Source organism: Protopterus annectens, chromosome 7.part1 (assembly GCF_019279795.1).
Source record: "Protopterus annectens isolate FY-2018-M chromosome 7.part1, PAN1.0, whole genome shotgun sequence".
NCBI lineage: Eukaryota > Metazoa > Chordata > Ceratodontiformes > Protopteridae > Protopterus > Protopterus annectens.
Window position 1 is genome coordinate 461727753 of NC_056740.1, and position 17875 is coordinate 461745627.

Below are 17875 nucleotides of genomic sequence, written 5' to 3' on the forward strand. Positions count from 1 at the left end.
GAATGATTATATAGAGCTGCGTGCATCCCCAACTTTGTGAATGTTCATATAGAGCTGTGTGCATCCCCAGGACGTGTGAATGCTCATATAGGGCTTTGTGCATCCCTGGGCTTTGTGAATGCTCACATAGAGATGTGTACATCCCCAGAGTTTGTGAATGCTCATATAGACCTGTGTGCATCTCCAGGCTTTGTGAATGTTCATATAGAGCTCTGTACAATCCCAGGATTTATGAATGCTCATGTAGGGCTGTGTGCATCCCTAGGATTTGTGAATGATTATATAGAGCTGTGTGGATCCCCCTGTTTTGTGACTGTTCATACAGAGCTGTGTGCATTCCCAGGATTTGTGAATGCTCATATAGAGCTGTGTGCATCCCTGGGCTTTGTTGATGCTTATATAGAGCTTTGTGCATCCCTGGGCTTTGTAAATTTTGATATAGAGCTGTGTGTATCTTCTGGCTTTGTCAATGTTCATATAGAACTGTGTGCATCCCCAGCTTTATGAATGCTCATATAGAGCTATGTCCATCTCCTGACTTTGTCAATCCTAATATAGAGCTGTATGCATCCCCAGGCTTTGTGAATTCTCATTTGGAGCTTTGTGCATCCCCAGGCTTTGTAAATGCTCATATAGAGCTTTGTGTATCCCCAGTCTTTGTCAGTTCTCATATAGTGCATCCCTGGGATTTGTGATTACTCATATAGAGCTGCGTGCATCATCAAGGTGTCTGAATGCTTATATAGAGCTGTGTGCATCCCTGGGCTTTGTGAATGTTCATATAGAGCTGTGTGCATCCCTAAGCTTTGTGAATGCTCATATACAGCTGTGTGCATCCCCCAGCTTTGTGAATGCTCATATAGAGCTGTGTGCATCTTTGGGCTTTGTGAATGTTCATATAGAGCTGTGTGCAAGCCTGGGCTTTGTGAATGTTTATATAGAGTTGTGTGCATCTCCAGAATTGTAAATACTCATACTGTATAGAGCTGCGTGTATCCGTGCAATTTGCGAATGTTCACATAGAGCTGTCTGCATTCCCAGGCTTTCCAAATGTTCACATAGAGCTGTCTGCATTCCCAGGCTTTGTGAATGTTCATATAGAACTGTGTGCATCTCTAGATTTTGTGAATGTTCATATGGAGCTGTGTGCATCCCCTGGCTTTGTGAATATTCATATAGAGCTGTGTGCATCCCCAGGCCTTGTGAATGTTCATAAAGAGCTGTGTGCATCCGCAGGCCTTGTCAATGTTCATATAGAGCTGTGTGCATCCCTAGGCTTTGTGTGTGTTTATATAGACCTGTGTGCATCCCTGGGTTTGTGAATACTCATATAAAGCTGTGTGCATCGCCGGGCTTCGGGAATGTTCATATAGAGCTGTGTGAATCCCCAGGCTTTGTGAATGCTCATATAGAACTGTGTTCATCCCCAGGCTTTGTGAATGTTCATAGAGAGCTGTGTGCATTCCCCCATCTTTGTGTATGTTTATATAGAACTGTGTGCATTGCTGGCCTTTTTGAATGCGTATATAGAGCTGTGTGCATCCCTGGGCTTTGTGAATGTTTCTAAAGAGCTGTGTGCATCCCTGGACTTTGTGAATGTTCATATAGAGCTGTGTGCATCCCTGAGCTTTGTGAATGCTCATATACAGGTGATGCATCCCACAGCTTTATGAATGCTCATATAGAGTTGCATGCATCTCCGGGTTTGTGAATGTTCATATAGAGCTGTGTGCATGCCCGGGCTATGTGAATATTTACATAGAGCTGTGTGCATCCCCAGCTTTGTGAATGCTCATATAGGGCTGTGTGCATCCCCAGGCATTGTGAATGCTCATATAGAGCTGTGTGCATTCCCAGGCTTTGAGAATGTTCATATAGAACTGTGTGCATCCCCAGTCTTTTTGAATGTTCATATAGAGGTGTGTGCATGCCCAGGCTATATGAATGTTTACATAGAGCTGTGTGCATCCCCAGCTTTGTGAATGCTCATATAGAGCTGTGTGCACCCTTAGGCTTTATGAATGTTCATATAGACCTGTGTGCATGCCCAGGCTTTGTGAATGTTCATATAGAACTGTGTGCATGCCCGGGCTTTGTGAATGTTCATATAGAGCTGTGTGCATCCCTAGGCTTTGTGAATGTTCATATAGAGCTGTGTGCATCCCTAGGCTTTGTGAATGTTCATATAGAGCTGTGTGCATGTAAATTCATCATCAGAAAACTAGAAGCTCACAAAGCAGCATGTGTCACACCACTCACCAGATGTTGGATCACCATCTGTCAGAAATATTATGATGGATGCACTTTTCTCTGGCACTTCCTTTGCTTCATAAGCTTGTTCTAGAAGCTCCACTGCTTTCAGTACAGCATCATTTATGTTGGTAACTAGACAGGAAAAACAAATAATTTGTCATTCAGAGGTGATTGACACAGGCACATGCACAAAGATTCAGCATGACTACTATTCATAGCAAAGATTATTTTAACTCATTACATCTGAGTAACACCTCCATGTGCATTTGCAGTTAACTCCTACTGGCACCTCTAGTCATCAAATATTGCTTGTTCATATTTGTGTCAATAATTCCAAAACCATGCTATGTACAAGGTTGTAATAGATTTCATCATAAAGCTTACACAATGGCAAACTCAATTGCATTAATATTTTACCTCTATTTGGTGCAGGTAAAGAGATATTAAGTGTTGTTTTTATTTTTCTAAATATCTCAACAACCAAGTAGCACAGCCAGAACTCCTTAGCCTCATAGGAAAGGTATCAGGTAGATGAATAAAATGCTGATGACAGTTTGTGTAACTTGAGTGGTTACTGAGATATTGTAAGTTGTTTACAAAATATTACAAAAGTAATAGTTACTGTGTTTACCGTGACTTGTAAAATTCGGTTTAAGACCTAGAACCTAAAGAATAATACCACTATATACATAGTTTGTGTTGAAGGGTTTTCTATTTACACTTCTTTCATAACCCCTACGGTTCCAGAGATATGAGCATCTGTTTGAAATGTACATAATTTGATTCTGTCAAAAAGCTTAGGCTCCGCCCACTGGACGTTAATGTGCAAACTTCCTGAGCTCCTTTGGAGTGAATGAGTTAAACTAAGTAGCTTCTTTCACGACTCCCTAAATTCTGTCAAGTTCTATGGTGGCACTCAAACAAATCTTGAAGTTCTGACAGTTGCATTTGATTATTTGGTTTTCTATTATATAAATTTGAAAAAAAAAGTTCCTCAATCCTCATCACTTGAATGAACCTAAAAAAATGGACCTTTTGTGTGCAGTGCTTTAGCCTTGGTTGCTGTCTTACTCTCCTGATTTTACATATTACTGAATATTTTCTGCTTAGTCTTGTGTTTAATATTGGACTTTTGTTTAACCTTCCTTGTACGCCTTTCATCCAAAGTTCATCCTTTTGAGCAGCAGTGTTTTTCTGTGAGATCGCTGCTTTCCTGTGCTCTGCAGTGCCTCCCTTTGATGAGCAGTATTTGTCTTTGACTTTTATTGACATCCCTGGTCAGACTCCTAGTTGTCCTCACTACACAATGCTATCTGAACTGTTCTGCTTCACACACTTCCTCTTGACAAACTCTGCTTTTGTTTTTCTCTAATTACCAACCTTAGAATATAATTGCCACTCTTTAAATGTCATCCCAGTCTCTCAGGCAACACCTCCACTATACTCTAAAGCCCTCAAAAATGTTTAACTTTTTCAAGAGCATACAAGAAAAACATCCAACACCCAAATGTGTTTGAATACAGAAGCAGATCTGAATTTTTCCTTGTTGGTAAATGTTGCCACAGATTATAGCTACAGCACATGGTGAAAAGGGTACCTATTATTTAACAAGGAATAATCAATGGAGCAGACTGAGTAGCTCTTATTGCTCTGGGTGTGGTTTTGGTAGGTCATGTGGATGTGCCCTGAGGGTACAATCTACACCACCCCTCCAACTATCAGTAAAAATATGAGTTGCTTATAATTGTATTAATTGTAAAAAAAAGTCCATATTTTTAAATAACACCTGTGATGATGTGAGGTAGTGCCAGCTATGCCAGGAGGAGTAGAGCAGTGGATAGCATAGCATAGCTATCTGGAGTTTTGTAAAGAATTAGATGGTATCTGAATATCAAACTGAGATGTACAGATGCTTGTGTTGAAAATGTATTTGTAAAGTTGCTTGTGTTAAAATGTATCAACAGTGTATCCTGCTGGAGAGAGGAAGAATGTACATGTACTGTATGTTAGACTGTATTATTGTAACTGTTGAAATGTATATGTTTTAACAGAGAATGCTGGAAGAGAAAAGATTAATCTCAGTCCAGCTAACTTTGAAAAATAGTCTGAAATGAAATTACCTGTCTTAGGCCATAAAGATTGTATCTTACAGGTCTCAATGTCACCAGAGACAAAAAGTCTGTACTAGAAAGCTTTCTGTATTGTGTTTGGGGGTGAACTAATTGCAACTCAGCAAGAGTGAAGTGTTAAATTTGTTTTATGATTTCCAGAAGCTGTAACAAATCTTTGAAAATCTCTCCATTGGTGTAGTATGACACATAGGTGCTATATTTGGTCCAGTTTCTAATACAACTGGGTAGCATGGGGACCAGAAGTCAGGTGACCAGATTTGTGTTTGCCATTCTGTAAGCCAGCAGTGAAAATGATGCTCTAATACTAGATAAGACACAAGTCTCAGTGGAGTCTGTTTTTGAAACCTGAGAAAGACCACTCACCCACATCATCTTGCCTTGCTCTAGTAAGTGAACTAGGGAATAGTAAATCTTTAGATCAGACAAGAAAATACAGTGGTGGTTCTCAAGAAAATATAGTCAGATTAGTTAAGCATTGTTTTTCTGTATCTGTGTGCCCCTTTCCACTTGTGTTATTTTTAATATTTCCTGTGGCTGAAACTCTGGTGTTTATTGTAAATAGGTATTTAGTGTTTTCATGATCTTTAAACTTTTCATTGTGGCTGGTCTTTTAGAGAATATTGTAATCTCTGAGAATACGTACTCTGTTTATTCAATGACAACTGTGGCCACTCCTGAAAGCTTGCTGTTGGTTGCACTACCATTTGTATTAGTATTAATTGTACACAGTATAATTGGGTACCCTTGTAAGAGCTTTATAGTAGCTGGCTTTGGAGTGTTTTGGTGGCAGTATCTACCCTACAGTCTAGACAGATGGGGCATAGCTAGTAAATCTGTGGCAGCCTTTCCCAAGTATGTATGCCTGTGTGTGTGTGTGTGTGTGTGTGTGTGTGTGTGTGTGTGTGTGTGTGTGTGTGTGTGTGTGTGTGTGTGTGCGTGTGTGTATGTGTGTGCGTGTTGTGTGCGTGTGTGTGCGTGTGTGCATGTGTGCCGTGTGTGTGTGTGTGTGTGTGTGTGTGTGTGTGTGTGTGTGTGTGTGTGTGTGTGTGTGTGTGTGTGTGTGTGTGTGTGTGTGTGTGTGTGTGTGTGTGTGTGTGTGTGTGTGTGTGTGTGTGTGTGTGTGTGTGTGTGTGTGTGTGTGTGTGTGTGTGTGTGTGTGTATGTGTGTGTGTGAGTTAAAATCAAATCTCAAAGATTGTGTGTGTCGCTACTTGGAGCAGGGACACAGAGCACCAGTTTCACAGAGAGAGTGGTGGGGGAACTTAGCTTGGAAGACTCGGCTGAGGACTCAACTCTATAGCTGTGTCAGTGTGGAGTCTTATTGGGAGCTTGTATATATATATATATATATATATATATATATATATATATATATATATATAAATATATATATATGCACACAAATATATATATATATATATATATATGCACACATATATATATATATATATATATATATATAGAGGACATTTGATCGAAAGATCAAACGTCCGAATCCATAACCACTGAACACACTTTAACGAAAGCGCTTTCATCAAAAAGAGCTTTCCTTAAAGCATGTGAATAAACAAAAAAAAAACACTACATAAACATTTCTACAGGGGGGCTTTGCCCTCCTGTGCCCCCCACACCCCCCTACTTTAATATTCTCCCTACAGACTGCACTACAGTGCGGAAAAGGAAATTTATCATTATCCACACCGTAGTATGGCCTCGGCAACAGGCATACTTACGTGAAAGTGCTTCTTCGGTGAAAAGCACTTTCGTGTAAGTATGCTCGCCCTAAATGGATTTGGACATCCTAGATCCATATATATATATATATATATATATATATATATATATATATATATATCTAGAGAGAGAGAGAGAGAGAGAGAGAAATCTCAACCCCTGGACTGAATGTGTTTCCTGTGTGCTCTTAAGGGAAATTGTGCTTGATATAGAGAGCTCTATCTGGAAATACTGTGTGCATCTATATTTCTCACAGTAAACATTCCTCGCAGGTGCCAGTGGTGAGGATTGAGGCTCCTTGATTACTAGCCCAGAGGAGGGAAGGCACAACACCACTGTGTAAAATGATGTAGATTCTCTACTCGTCATTCTACAGGTTAATTTAACACTAGGCAGGTATTATGAATGACCATGTAGAGGCTAACTATGCACCCTAGAGAGTAGCGCTGGTATAGTTATCTTCCTTTGTGATAATGGCCCTGCTACTAATCCACAAGTAAATTTATGTGAACTCAGTCAATAACCAGGCCTTAACCTGAAAGACATCAAAGTGTTGCACAATTTAACCTATAAGGGTAGTTTGTTCTACAGTTAGTACATCCCCTTGGGTAATAAATCTGTTTCACCAAGAAGTCATATTTATGTTATAAGTTGAGATCTTTGCTGTTAGTTTTCTTAGCATTACCAGTCTTTATAGGGTGAGGATGACCTAGTAAGGCAGAGTTTCCACAGCCTTGAATGTAAAACAGAGACCCATGCAGGAGTCTATATGGATTGGAAAAAAACATGAAGGGGTTTCAGTCTATGCATGTGACTAAAGATGCTTAGTTCTTTGATTCTTTTGTTAAAAAACTGCGGTATTTTAAGTTGTGCTATCTGATTAGAGAGTTATATGCCAAATGGTAGATTATATTCAATGACTGGCCTAATAAAGGAAAAATACAGGGATGCAATTATATCTGCGGATCTTGAAGATAAATGTTTAATAATTAATAGGTCAGTGTAAAAATAATTCCTTACTATAATAGATACTTGGTGATCACACATGTTTGATTGTCACTCATTGTACCTAGATCTTTAATGACAGCATCCATCTCAAGGATTGTTCCATTTGTGCAAGGATTAATTGGATAGGCTTATTTCCTAAATGCAAATACACTACATTATTTTGTGGAAGGTGTACCATGATCAGAACACCAAAAGTTTAGTCTATCCAACTCCTCCTGGAGAAGATTCCACAGGGGAGTCAATCACTGTGACAAATTTGTAGTGATCTTCAAACCTGATTAGCCTCAAGCCATGTACATCTACCATTACATAACAGAAGTAGATTCTGGAGAAAAGGCGTCCCAGTACCAGGATCTGAGGGACTCTAGCATGTACTGAATGACCTATATTAATGATATCAGTCACTTTATCAAAAAAAGTCAACCTAATTCAGCAGGAAATGTCAAACACACATGAAACTGAAATGACAAGGTAAAGAATTTTTAAGTTATCAATTGTTCTGTTAATAAAACTGACTAAGACATGTTCCATTAGTTTACAAATATTATTAAGGGGTTTACTGAGGTGATAACTTCCAGAGTCAAGAGTTATTTCACCTATATAGGCACCACAAACATTTTTTATGACTCAGGTATACACCTTGTGAAGAGGGGGGAAATTAAACCATCTAAGGTGGGGTTCAGTAACAACAGAGCTTGTGCCAACAACAATGCGACCTGCTACATTATCTGGGACCACACAGCTGTTACTTTCAGCTTAGGAAACACCTTTCAGGAGCTGATCAACACTAATATTGGCAGGAGTAAGGAAGGAATGTGGTAACGAGTCATTCGGCATTCAGCAGACCTACTATTGAGTACAGTGCCCCCTTTGCTATATACTTAACCAGGCATATTCAACAATTGGAATATCTGCAGAGAGTTTTCACTAATTGAACACTGGGCATAAGTAACATGTCCTATGCAGACCGCCTCAAGGCCCAATCCTTGTATTCTGTCTCCTACATGTTGTTGAGGGGAGATCTATGCCTGGCATAAAGGGTGTTGTCAGATCCCACTCTGATGGACCTCCTGCACATCCACAAAACAAACACCATAATTCCCTGTTCTAAAGACTTACCTTGCCTGTGATATAAATAGGACTTGCTGGAGAGACAGGTATGTATCCCAAAGACTACCCCTTCTCTAGAACAAGGTCCCCATCCATGTGAAGCAGAGTTCCTCCCTAATCCAATTCAACTATAATTTGGACAACTGGACGGGAAACAAGAAATTCGTCTCTGGTTTGGCACTTCTGTCTGTAATGGACACAGGCAGCCTATAAATGATTCATTTCCCAGGCCCGATTGTAAATGTTTCATCTCCCAAACCCCTGCTTACACTTATCAAGGATACCAGAACTTATTAGAGATTTGGGCATGGCTAGGTTTAAAAAGTACCTTGTGATCATTAACCTAGTAAACTCATATGAACATACGTGAGTAGGAGGGAGGGGGATATTTTAAACTAAATCTGTCATATAAAACATTACCTATGGTTTTGTTATAAAAATAGCTGATGGCATTCAATTCTAGCTTAAAGCAGTAGTGGAACATACTTTTTATAACCCCAATAAATGCCTTTTGGTTACCCTTTCTAGAGTTAATGAACTAATGTCGATCACTGGGAACAGTGTCTACACATATTATAAGAAACATTTTAATTTTTAAATAATTCTACAGAAGAAAATAAACTAAATTCCTTATTAATCACTTTCTGCTGATTAAACCATGGAGATGGCTTCTAGGCACATTTGTATGTGTGCACACTTATGAAAGTGACAATGTATTCACTATTGGATCTGTGCTGTCCATGAACACATCAAAGTATTCACTACTGTATAAGTGCACATCAACAAACTAGACAATGCATTCACTGTTGTATATATGCATGTCCATAAATGTGGCAACACATTCACTGTTGTATATGTGCATGTCCATAAATGTGGCAACACATTCACTGTTGTATATGTGCATGTCCATAAATGTGGCAACACATTCACTGTTGTATATGTGCATGTCCATAAATGTGGCAACACATTCACTGTTGTATATGTGCATGTCCATAAATGTGACCGTTCATTCACAGCTGTATATGTGCATGTCCATAAATGTGGCAACACATTCACTGCTGTATATATGCATGTCTATAAACATACCGATTCAATCAATACTGTATATATGCATGTCCATAAATGTGACCGTTCATTCACTGCTGTATATGTGCATGTCCATAAACATACCAATTAATTCAATACTGTATATGTGCATGTCCATAAACATACCAATTCATTCAATACTGTATATATGCATGTCCATAAATGTGACCGTTCATTCACTGCTGTATATGTGCATGTCCATAAACATACCAATTCATTCAATACTGTATATATGCATGTCCATAAATGTGACCGTTCATTCACTGTTGTATATGTGCATGTCCATAAACATACCAATTCATTCAATACTGTATATATGCGTGTCCATAAATGTGACCGTTCATTCACTGCTGTATATGTGCATGTCCATAAACATACCAATTCATTCAATACTGTATATATGCATGTCCATAAATGTGACCATTCACTGCTGTATATGTGCATGTCCATAAACATACCAATTCATTCAATACTGTATATATGCGTGTCCATAAATGTGACCATTCATTCACTACTGTATATGTGCATATCCATAAACATACCAATTCATTCAATACTGTATATATGCATGTCCATAAATGTGACCATTCACTGCTGTATATGTGCATGTCCATAAAAGTACAGTTTTGTACCTACCATAAATGTAGATGTTTGAGTGTTCACACTGCTGCAGTCATCACACTTGGGTTATCCTGCCATCAGGCGGTCCCGCAGTTGGCCAGAGTTCCAAAGTCTTGGTCCGGCGTCGGTTGCTGTCACTTCTTCCCTGACGTCAGGGGTATATAAGAGGCATCCAATGCCATTTTCTTCAGTTTTTTCTTGTCCCAGATGTCAGGTGCCCCCAAGTAGGTAGCCAATACATATTGCTAATCAAAAATATACATATAAAATAAAAGCAATACCTTCAGTTACCAGCAAATACACCCCAAAGGTTGTATAGGATAGAAAGGTATAGATAAGTCCAGCTAGTTCAGAGGGGATGGAGGGAGGGTAACCTGGACTGCAGCAGGGTGAACACTCGAACATCTACATTTATGGTAGGTACAAAACTGTACTATGTTCATCGTGTTACACTGCTGCAGTCAACACACTTGGGTTGAATCCCAAAGCTAAGGTTGGGTGGCTGGTCTATAAAGAGTTAGGATTGACTATGAGGTCCTGCAGAACTGCAGTGGAAAATCCTGCTCTGGATTTAGAGTAAAGAGGCAGGTGGTAATGCTTGGTGAAGGTGTGCACTGAACTCCAAGTTGCAGCCTCCAAAATTTCCTTGGTAGGCACTCCTCTGAGAAAGGCTGTTGAAGTGGCTGTTGCCCTGGTGGAATGAGGCCTAATGTTATTAGGGACTGATTTTCCATGCTGTGTGTAGCAGTACCGAATTCGGTGTCTTATCCATTTGGATATAGTCTGCTTTGAGATAGCCTTGTCTTGTGATCCTGCAGCATATGCTACAAACAGTTGTTCAGTTTTCCTGAAAGCTTTTGTTTTGTCCAAATAGAAGCGTAGCTGTCTGTGTATGTCTAAAGAATGCAGAAGTTTCTCCCCTTTATTTTGGGGGTTTGGATAAAAAGTAGGCAAATGGATGGTTTGGTTAAGAGCCACACTAGATACCACCTTTGGCATGAAGGTAAAGTTTGTCCTTAAAGATACACTGTCCTGATGAAAAATTATAAAAGGTTCCACTGCCATTAATGCCTGTGGCTCCGAGACTCTTCGTGCTGAAGTTACTGCCAGGAGCAGAGCTGTTTTCCATGATAAAAATTTTAGATCGGCTGTATTGGCTGGCTCAAAAGGTGGTAGGGTCAGTTTTTCCAAAATGAAATTGAGGTCCCAAGTTGGTGTTGGTGCTCTCTGGGGCAGTCTTATGTTTTTAGCCCCTCTGAGGTATTGCTTTAGCAAGGGATGAGAGAATAAAGGAGGATCCGTGTTGTAATATGCAGAAATGGAAGAGGCGTGGATCTTAATTGATGAAAAGGATAGGCCTCCATCCAGCATCTCAGTTAAGTATTGTAAAATCTGAGGAAAGTTTGGAACAAGAGGGTCAAGGCTGTGAGCCTGGTTCCAGGTGCAGAATCTCTTCCATTTTTCTGAGTAAGCTTTCCTGGTGCTAGGCCTCCTGGCCTCCAAAATGACATCCAGAACAGCCTTAGAGAGAGGTGTTGCCTGTTTGACTAAAGTATCTGCCATGCAGCCAGGTTTAGGGTTTTGAGCTGACCGTGCAGGATCTGATTATTTTGTTGAGTCAGAAGGTGTGGAATTTGGGACAAAATCCATGGTGGGCCCTGAGCCAAGTTCCTTAAGATAGGGTACCAGTGCTGGCGTGGCCAGTCTGGAGCAATCAGGATCATCTGTGTTTTTTCTTGTCTGGCTTTTAGGAGTACCTTTGAAAGGAGAGGCAGTGGTGGGAAGGCATAGACTTTTAGGTTTTTCCAGCTGGACAGAAGAGCATCCACTTTCCATGCTTGTTTGTAATAAGTCCTTGTGCAGAATTTTTGTAGTTGGCAATTCAGTGGGGAGGCAAAAAGATCTATGTTTGGGCATCCCAAATTTTGTGTTATCATGCTGAAGATTTGTGGATTCAATTTCCATTTGTGAGGGTCCATGATATTTCTGCTTAGGTCGTCTGCCAGAGTATTTTTCTTTCCTGGCAGGAATTGTGCTTGCAGGTGAACTTGGTACATTAGAGCTGTGTTCCACAAGGTCATGGCTTGCCTGCATAGGAGATAAGAATGAGTGCCCCCTTGTTTGTTTATGTACCACATTACTGTGGTGTTGTCTGCCTTTAGTAATAGTTGTCCTGGATGTAGAAGGCCCTTGAAAGCTGTTAGGGCATTTTGAACAGCCAACATCTCTTTTTGATTGATGTGAAGACGCATCTGGTCTGTGGTCCACTTGCCCTGAATGCATTTTCCTGACATGTGTGCTCCCCAGGCGTAATCCGAAGCATCTGTTGTTAGAGTTTGCCTGGCTGTGGGTTGGGTAAAAGGCTGACCCTTGTTTAGGTGACATGCCTGTGCCCACCATCGAAACTCCTGTTGTAGGCAGGGAATCATTGGAATTACTGCTTCTAAACTGTGAGAGCATTGAGTCCAAACACTTTTTAGGTACCATTGTAATTTCCTCATATGCAGTCTGGCATATGGCATTAGTAGTATGCAGGATGCCATGAATTCCAGGGCCTGCAGAATTTTTCTTGCAGGGAGATGGGACTTTTTTGCCAGTAATTGAAAATATTGAGTTAGTTGAACTTTTTTGTCTGGCGTGAGGTAAGCCATCTGGGCCGTTGTATTTAAGCTGGCACCCAGGAATGTAATCTGTTGTGAGGGCACTAGTTTTGATTTCTTTTCATTTACTGTGTACCCTAGAGAAATTAGCAACTTTTTCACAAATGCCAGATGCTGTAGAAGCATGTCCTTTGTCTCCGCTTGAATGAGGCAGTCATCCAGGTATGGATATATTTGAATTCCTTTTTGTCTGCAAAATGCAATTACTGGTGCCAGGCACTTTGTGAAGACCCTGGGCACAGTAGATAACTCAAAAGGCAGTGCAGAGAATTGGTAGTGCATAGTACCAGCTTTGAATCTGAGGTATCTTCTGCAATTTTGTCTGATAGGGACATGCAGGTATGCCTCTTTGAGGTCCAGAGTAACAAGCCAAGCCTTCTTGCCCAGCAAGGGTAGAAGCTGCTGTAATGTCAACATTTTGAATTTTGGAATATCCAGGTAAGTATTCAGAATTGAAAGGTCCAGTATGGGTCTCCAGGCATTGTCCTTTCTGGGGATCAGGAAGAGTCTTGAGTAAAATCCTTGTCCTTGTTCCTGTTGTGGTACTTTTTGTATAGCTCTCATGTCCATGAGGGCTGAAATTTGTTTTTGTGCCTCTGCCCATTGATTTTGTGGCAGGACTGGCATTCATTTTAGCTTTGGCAAAGTATGAAACTGGAATCTGTAACCTTGAGACACAATATTCAGGACTCATTTGTCTTGGGTGATTGTTTGCCAGTTTTGAGAAAAAAGTGCTAGTTTTCCCCCTAAGGGGGCTTCCAAAAGGGACATGCTTGGCGTACGCAGAGGAAAGTCATTGTGACTGTTTCCTGTAAGGTTGAGACTTGTCCTCACCTCCTTTTGGGGTTGAGGTGCCCCACTGTCATTGTCTGTTTGAGCCTTGGGGTTGAGATCTGCCTCTTGGGTGTCTGTATCTGCCTCTCTGTGGCCTGTCTGAGACTGGAAAGGACCAATTGTTTGTTGGCCAATTTCTGCTAAACCGAGATGGCTGTATCTGTAAGAAATCCTTGACTGTTTGCATAGATTTAGCTTCATCCTCCATTTTCTTTAACACCTCTTCTGCCTTAACAAAAAAACAAGGTATCATGCTGTAAAGGCGCATCCAATAATTTTGCCTTAACATGATCAGGTAAACTCTGTTCTTTTAACTAAGCATGTCTTCGAATAACAGAACCTGTAACTGCGGCTCTACAAGAGGCCTCTAAAGAATCAAAACCACATTGCAGAGTATGTTTTCCCACCTGTTCAACTGCATGCATTAAATCCTGCATTTCTTTACAATCAGGAGCTTCTGAGATTGCAAGCATTTTCTGTTTTAACTGAGCCATTAAATAATGTTGGTACTTAAGCATGTGAAACTGGCAATTTAAAGCTCTTACTGCTAAAGTTGCAGACGTGTATACTTTCTTCCCCCATCTATCCAAAGCTCTGGAATCTCTGTCAGAGGGTACTGGATTTTTTGCAATGGAAGCCTTAACCCCTTTTGGACCCTGGGAAATAATTTCTGGATCAGCAGAAGGGTTTTTGTAAAGAAACTTGTGAGAGTCAGGGACTCTGTAATACATATCTGGCTTGGCTGGAGCAGGGGGCAAAGAGTCAGGAGATAAGCTGGATTCAGAGAACACATCATCCACAATATCTAGCACAAGTGGAATAGCCAGGGGCCTGTGCTGAGGCAATAAGAGGAAATCCCTGAGCCTTTTCTTGGATTCTGAGTAATCCAGACTTTCCCAATGGAAATGCTCCCTCATGGTATGTAAAGTTTCCTCAAAATAATAATCCTCAGGAGAAGAGGCTGAATGGATAGATTCCTCAGCATCAGAGTCCTCATAGGGGGGTAAAGAGTATCCCTGTTCTGAAGAGGAATCAGAGGAAATGGAAACCTGATCAGAGGAGTCATAGTCTGTATCCTGCCTAGGCCTTTTCTCAGGAGGGGGATGGGAACCCCTGATTAGAGTAATGAGGTCTTCAGCCTTTTTAAGCATCTGTTTCTTAGGCATGGAGGACTGTCCAGGAGAATTCTGTACTTGTTTCTTTGTCTTTAATGGTAGCTTTGTCTTGGCTGTTATTTTAATGGTAAGTTGTGAAGGTCTGAAAACACCCTCAGAAGCCGATGCCTGCTCAGAGGTCCTGGACCCATCTGAGGGATTAGTTTCCGTAGGCCCAATACCTTGAGTTTCCAGAGGCCTAGATGTCTCCACGTGGGAGTCAGAAGCAGCCTGTGGCTATGAGGTAGCGGGTGTCAGGGGCTGCGAAAGCGCCTCATTGAGAACCGGCGAACCGGAGACTGGCCTAGAAGAGGTTTCGTCATCGGTTTTGGACCTCGGATGCCTGTCTTTATCCTTGTCTTTGCGTTTTTTCGGTATTGAGGTCATCAGCTGATCTGACGGCATGATATAATTGAACCTTCGGCCGAAGTAGTGTAAAGCAAAATCAAAATGTCTTTTTATAGTGCGTTTGTTAAATCTAGCACAAAACCGACAACTAGTGACGTCGTGATCAGGGCCTAGGCATGGAATACAGTAAGAGTGGAAGTCCTTATGAGGTATTTGCTTCCCACAAGAAATACAATTATTAACTTTTTCTGACATCGGTCTGAGGCAAGAAAAAGGTTTCCCCAATGGGGTACTTAGCTTTATTGAAGACTTCGGATCTGAAATTCAACTTCAAAAATCTCAGGAGTCGGCCGACCGGCACTTGCGAACTGCTTTTGCTTCGGGCACTGCGCGGCAATAAAGACTGAAGAAAATGGCATTGGATGCATATTATATACCCCTGGCATACTGACATCAAGGAAATGGCAGCAACCGACGCCAGACCAGGACTTTGGAACTCTGGCCAACTGCGGGACTGCCTGATGGCAGGATAACCCAAGTGTGATGACTGCAGCAGTGTAACATGATGAACATCATACCATTTCATTCAATACTGTATATATGAATGTCCATAAATGTGACCGTTCATTCCCTGTTGTATATGTGCATGTTCATAAACATCCCAATTCATTCAATACTGTATATATGCATGTCCATAAATGAGACCGTTCATTCACTGCTGTATATGTGCATGTCCATAAACATACCAATTCATTCAATACTGTATATATGCATGTCCATAAATGTGACCGTTCATTCACTGCTGTATATGTGCATGTCCATAAACATACCAATTCATTCAATACTGTATATATGCATGTCCATAAATGTGACCATTCACTACTGTATATGTGCATGTCCATAAACATACCAATTCATTCAATACTGTATATATGCATGTCCATAAATGTGACCGTTCATTCCCTGTTGTATATGTGCATGTCCATAAACATACCAGTTCACTCAATACTGCATATACGCATGTCCATAAATGTGACCGTTCATTCACTGCTGTATATGTGCATGTCCATAAACATACCAATTCATTCAATACTGTATATATGCATGACCATGAAGATAGCAAAGCATTCTGAACATTGCAAACATTCAGTACCATACGTGTGTGTGTGTGTGTGTGTGTGTGTGTGTGTGTGTGTGTGTGTGTGTGTATGTGTGTGTGTGTATATATATATATATATATATATATATATATATATATATATATATATATATATCTACATATATATATATATATATATACACGTGTGTGTGTGTGTGTGTGTGTGTGTGTGTGTATAATATGGCAATGCATTCCCTACTGCATATGTGCTCACAAATAGGTTTAATTTAGTTCTGATGAAGTACATGGAAAGTTTATAATGCTAAACAGTTTTCTCAAGTAATAAAAGTATTTTTTTTTTATGGTACCACTTTGTTCGATTTTTGCTTTCCGTATATTTCCTTCGCACTGTGGTGATCAAGAAACAAATTGTGTTCATTCTTCTTGCAATTTTTTCTTGTCTCTGTCTCCTGTTGCTTTGATTTACTGGTTATGAATTTACAGGAACACCTTCAGTGTGGATGGATGTTCCTGGGAGTGTTGCAATACACTCAGTTCACTGGAACTGGTCTGGGAGTGTTGCAATATGCTCAGTTCACTGGAACTGGTATGGGAGTGTTGTAGTATGCTCAGTTTACTGGAACTGATCTGGGAGTGTTGCAACATGCTCAGTTCACTGGAACTGGTCTGGGAGTCTTGCAATATGTTCAGTTCACTGGAAATGGTCTGGAAGTGTTGCAATATGCTCAGTTCACTTTAAATGGTCTGGGAGTGTTGCAATAAGCTCAGATCACTGGAACTGGTCTTGGAGTGTTGCAATATGCTCAGTTCACTGGAACTGGTCTGGGAGTGTTGCAATATGCTCGGTTCACTGGACCTGGTCTGGGAGTGTTGCAATAAGCTCAGATCACTGGAACTGGTCTTGGAGTGTTGCAATAAGCTCATTTCACTGGAACTGGTGTGGGAGTGTTGCAATACACTCAGTTCATCAGAACTGGTCTGGGAGTGTTGCAATATGCTCCATTCACTGGAACTGGTCTGGGAGTGTTGCAATACACTCAGTTCATCAGAACTGGTCTGGGAGTGTTGCAATATGCTCAGTTCACTGACACTGGTCTGGGAGTGTTGCAATATGCTCAGTTCACTGGACCTGGAAGGACTAAGGTCAATATTCACAGTACTTACCTCAACTTACTTATTCCTCTTACACAGGGCCTTTCCATTGGATCTACACTCCAGGATCCTCAGGGGACAGATGTGGTTTCTGATATTCCCCAGTCTTCACTGTGTGCTGATGTCCCTCTGCTGCATAATCCTTGTATGGATATAGGTAATGTTTATAATCACACTGGTTCTGTGAATCGGTCTAATACAGTGGTCTCCACCTTTTTTGCAGCAAGGACCGGTTTCATGTAAGGCAATTTTCCACAGACTGGCGATCTCGACTGCATAAAAATAAAGCATAACAAAGTGCATAATAAATACGACTCACCATAACACAGAATCAATGCGAGCCCTGAGCAACAAGACAATCCCATCTCGGGGTGATGGGAGACAATGACAACCAAAGCGTGTTCCTTATGTCCAGTCTACTCCATAATTTCATTTTGGTTGCTGTCATTGCAGAAAATGCCACTTCACCAAGCTAGGATGTTGGAAATGGAAGCAGCGTTTTCAGTGCTTAGTCTAACAACTTTATAAGTTTATAAGAGCAATATTTAAACTCTGTCCCCATTTTGGGGTCTTTGTTTCCCTATTATTTTTATTATTTTTATTTTTATTATTTTTATTATTTTTATTTTTATTCTTTTTATTTTTATTATTTTTGTTTTTTTT

The 17875-nt window shown here is 40.5% G+C and overlaps 1 protein-coding gene across 5 annotated transcripts in view; it reads right to left on the bottom strand.

The window, feature by feature from the left end:
* Positions 1–17875, bottom strand: part of LOC122807829 (inter-alpha-trypsin inhibitor heavy chain H3-like) — a 1807468-nt gene that overhangs the window by 685271 nt on the left and 1104322 nt on the right. For all 5 annotated transcript variants that reach the window (XM_044078927.1, XM_044078926.1, XM_044078925.1 and 2 more), the window contains exon 11: positions 2260–2385. In XM_044078927.1, coding sequence (XP_043934862.1) covers positions 2260–2385 — 126 coding nt within the window. The remainder of the gene's footprint in view (positions 1–2259; positions 2386–17875) is intronic.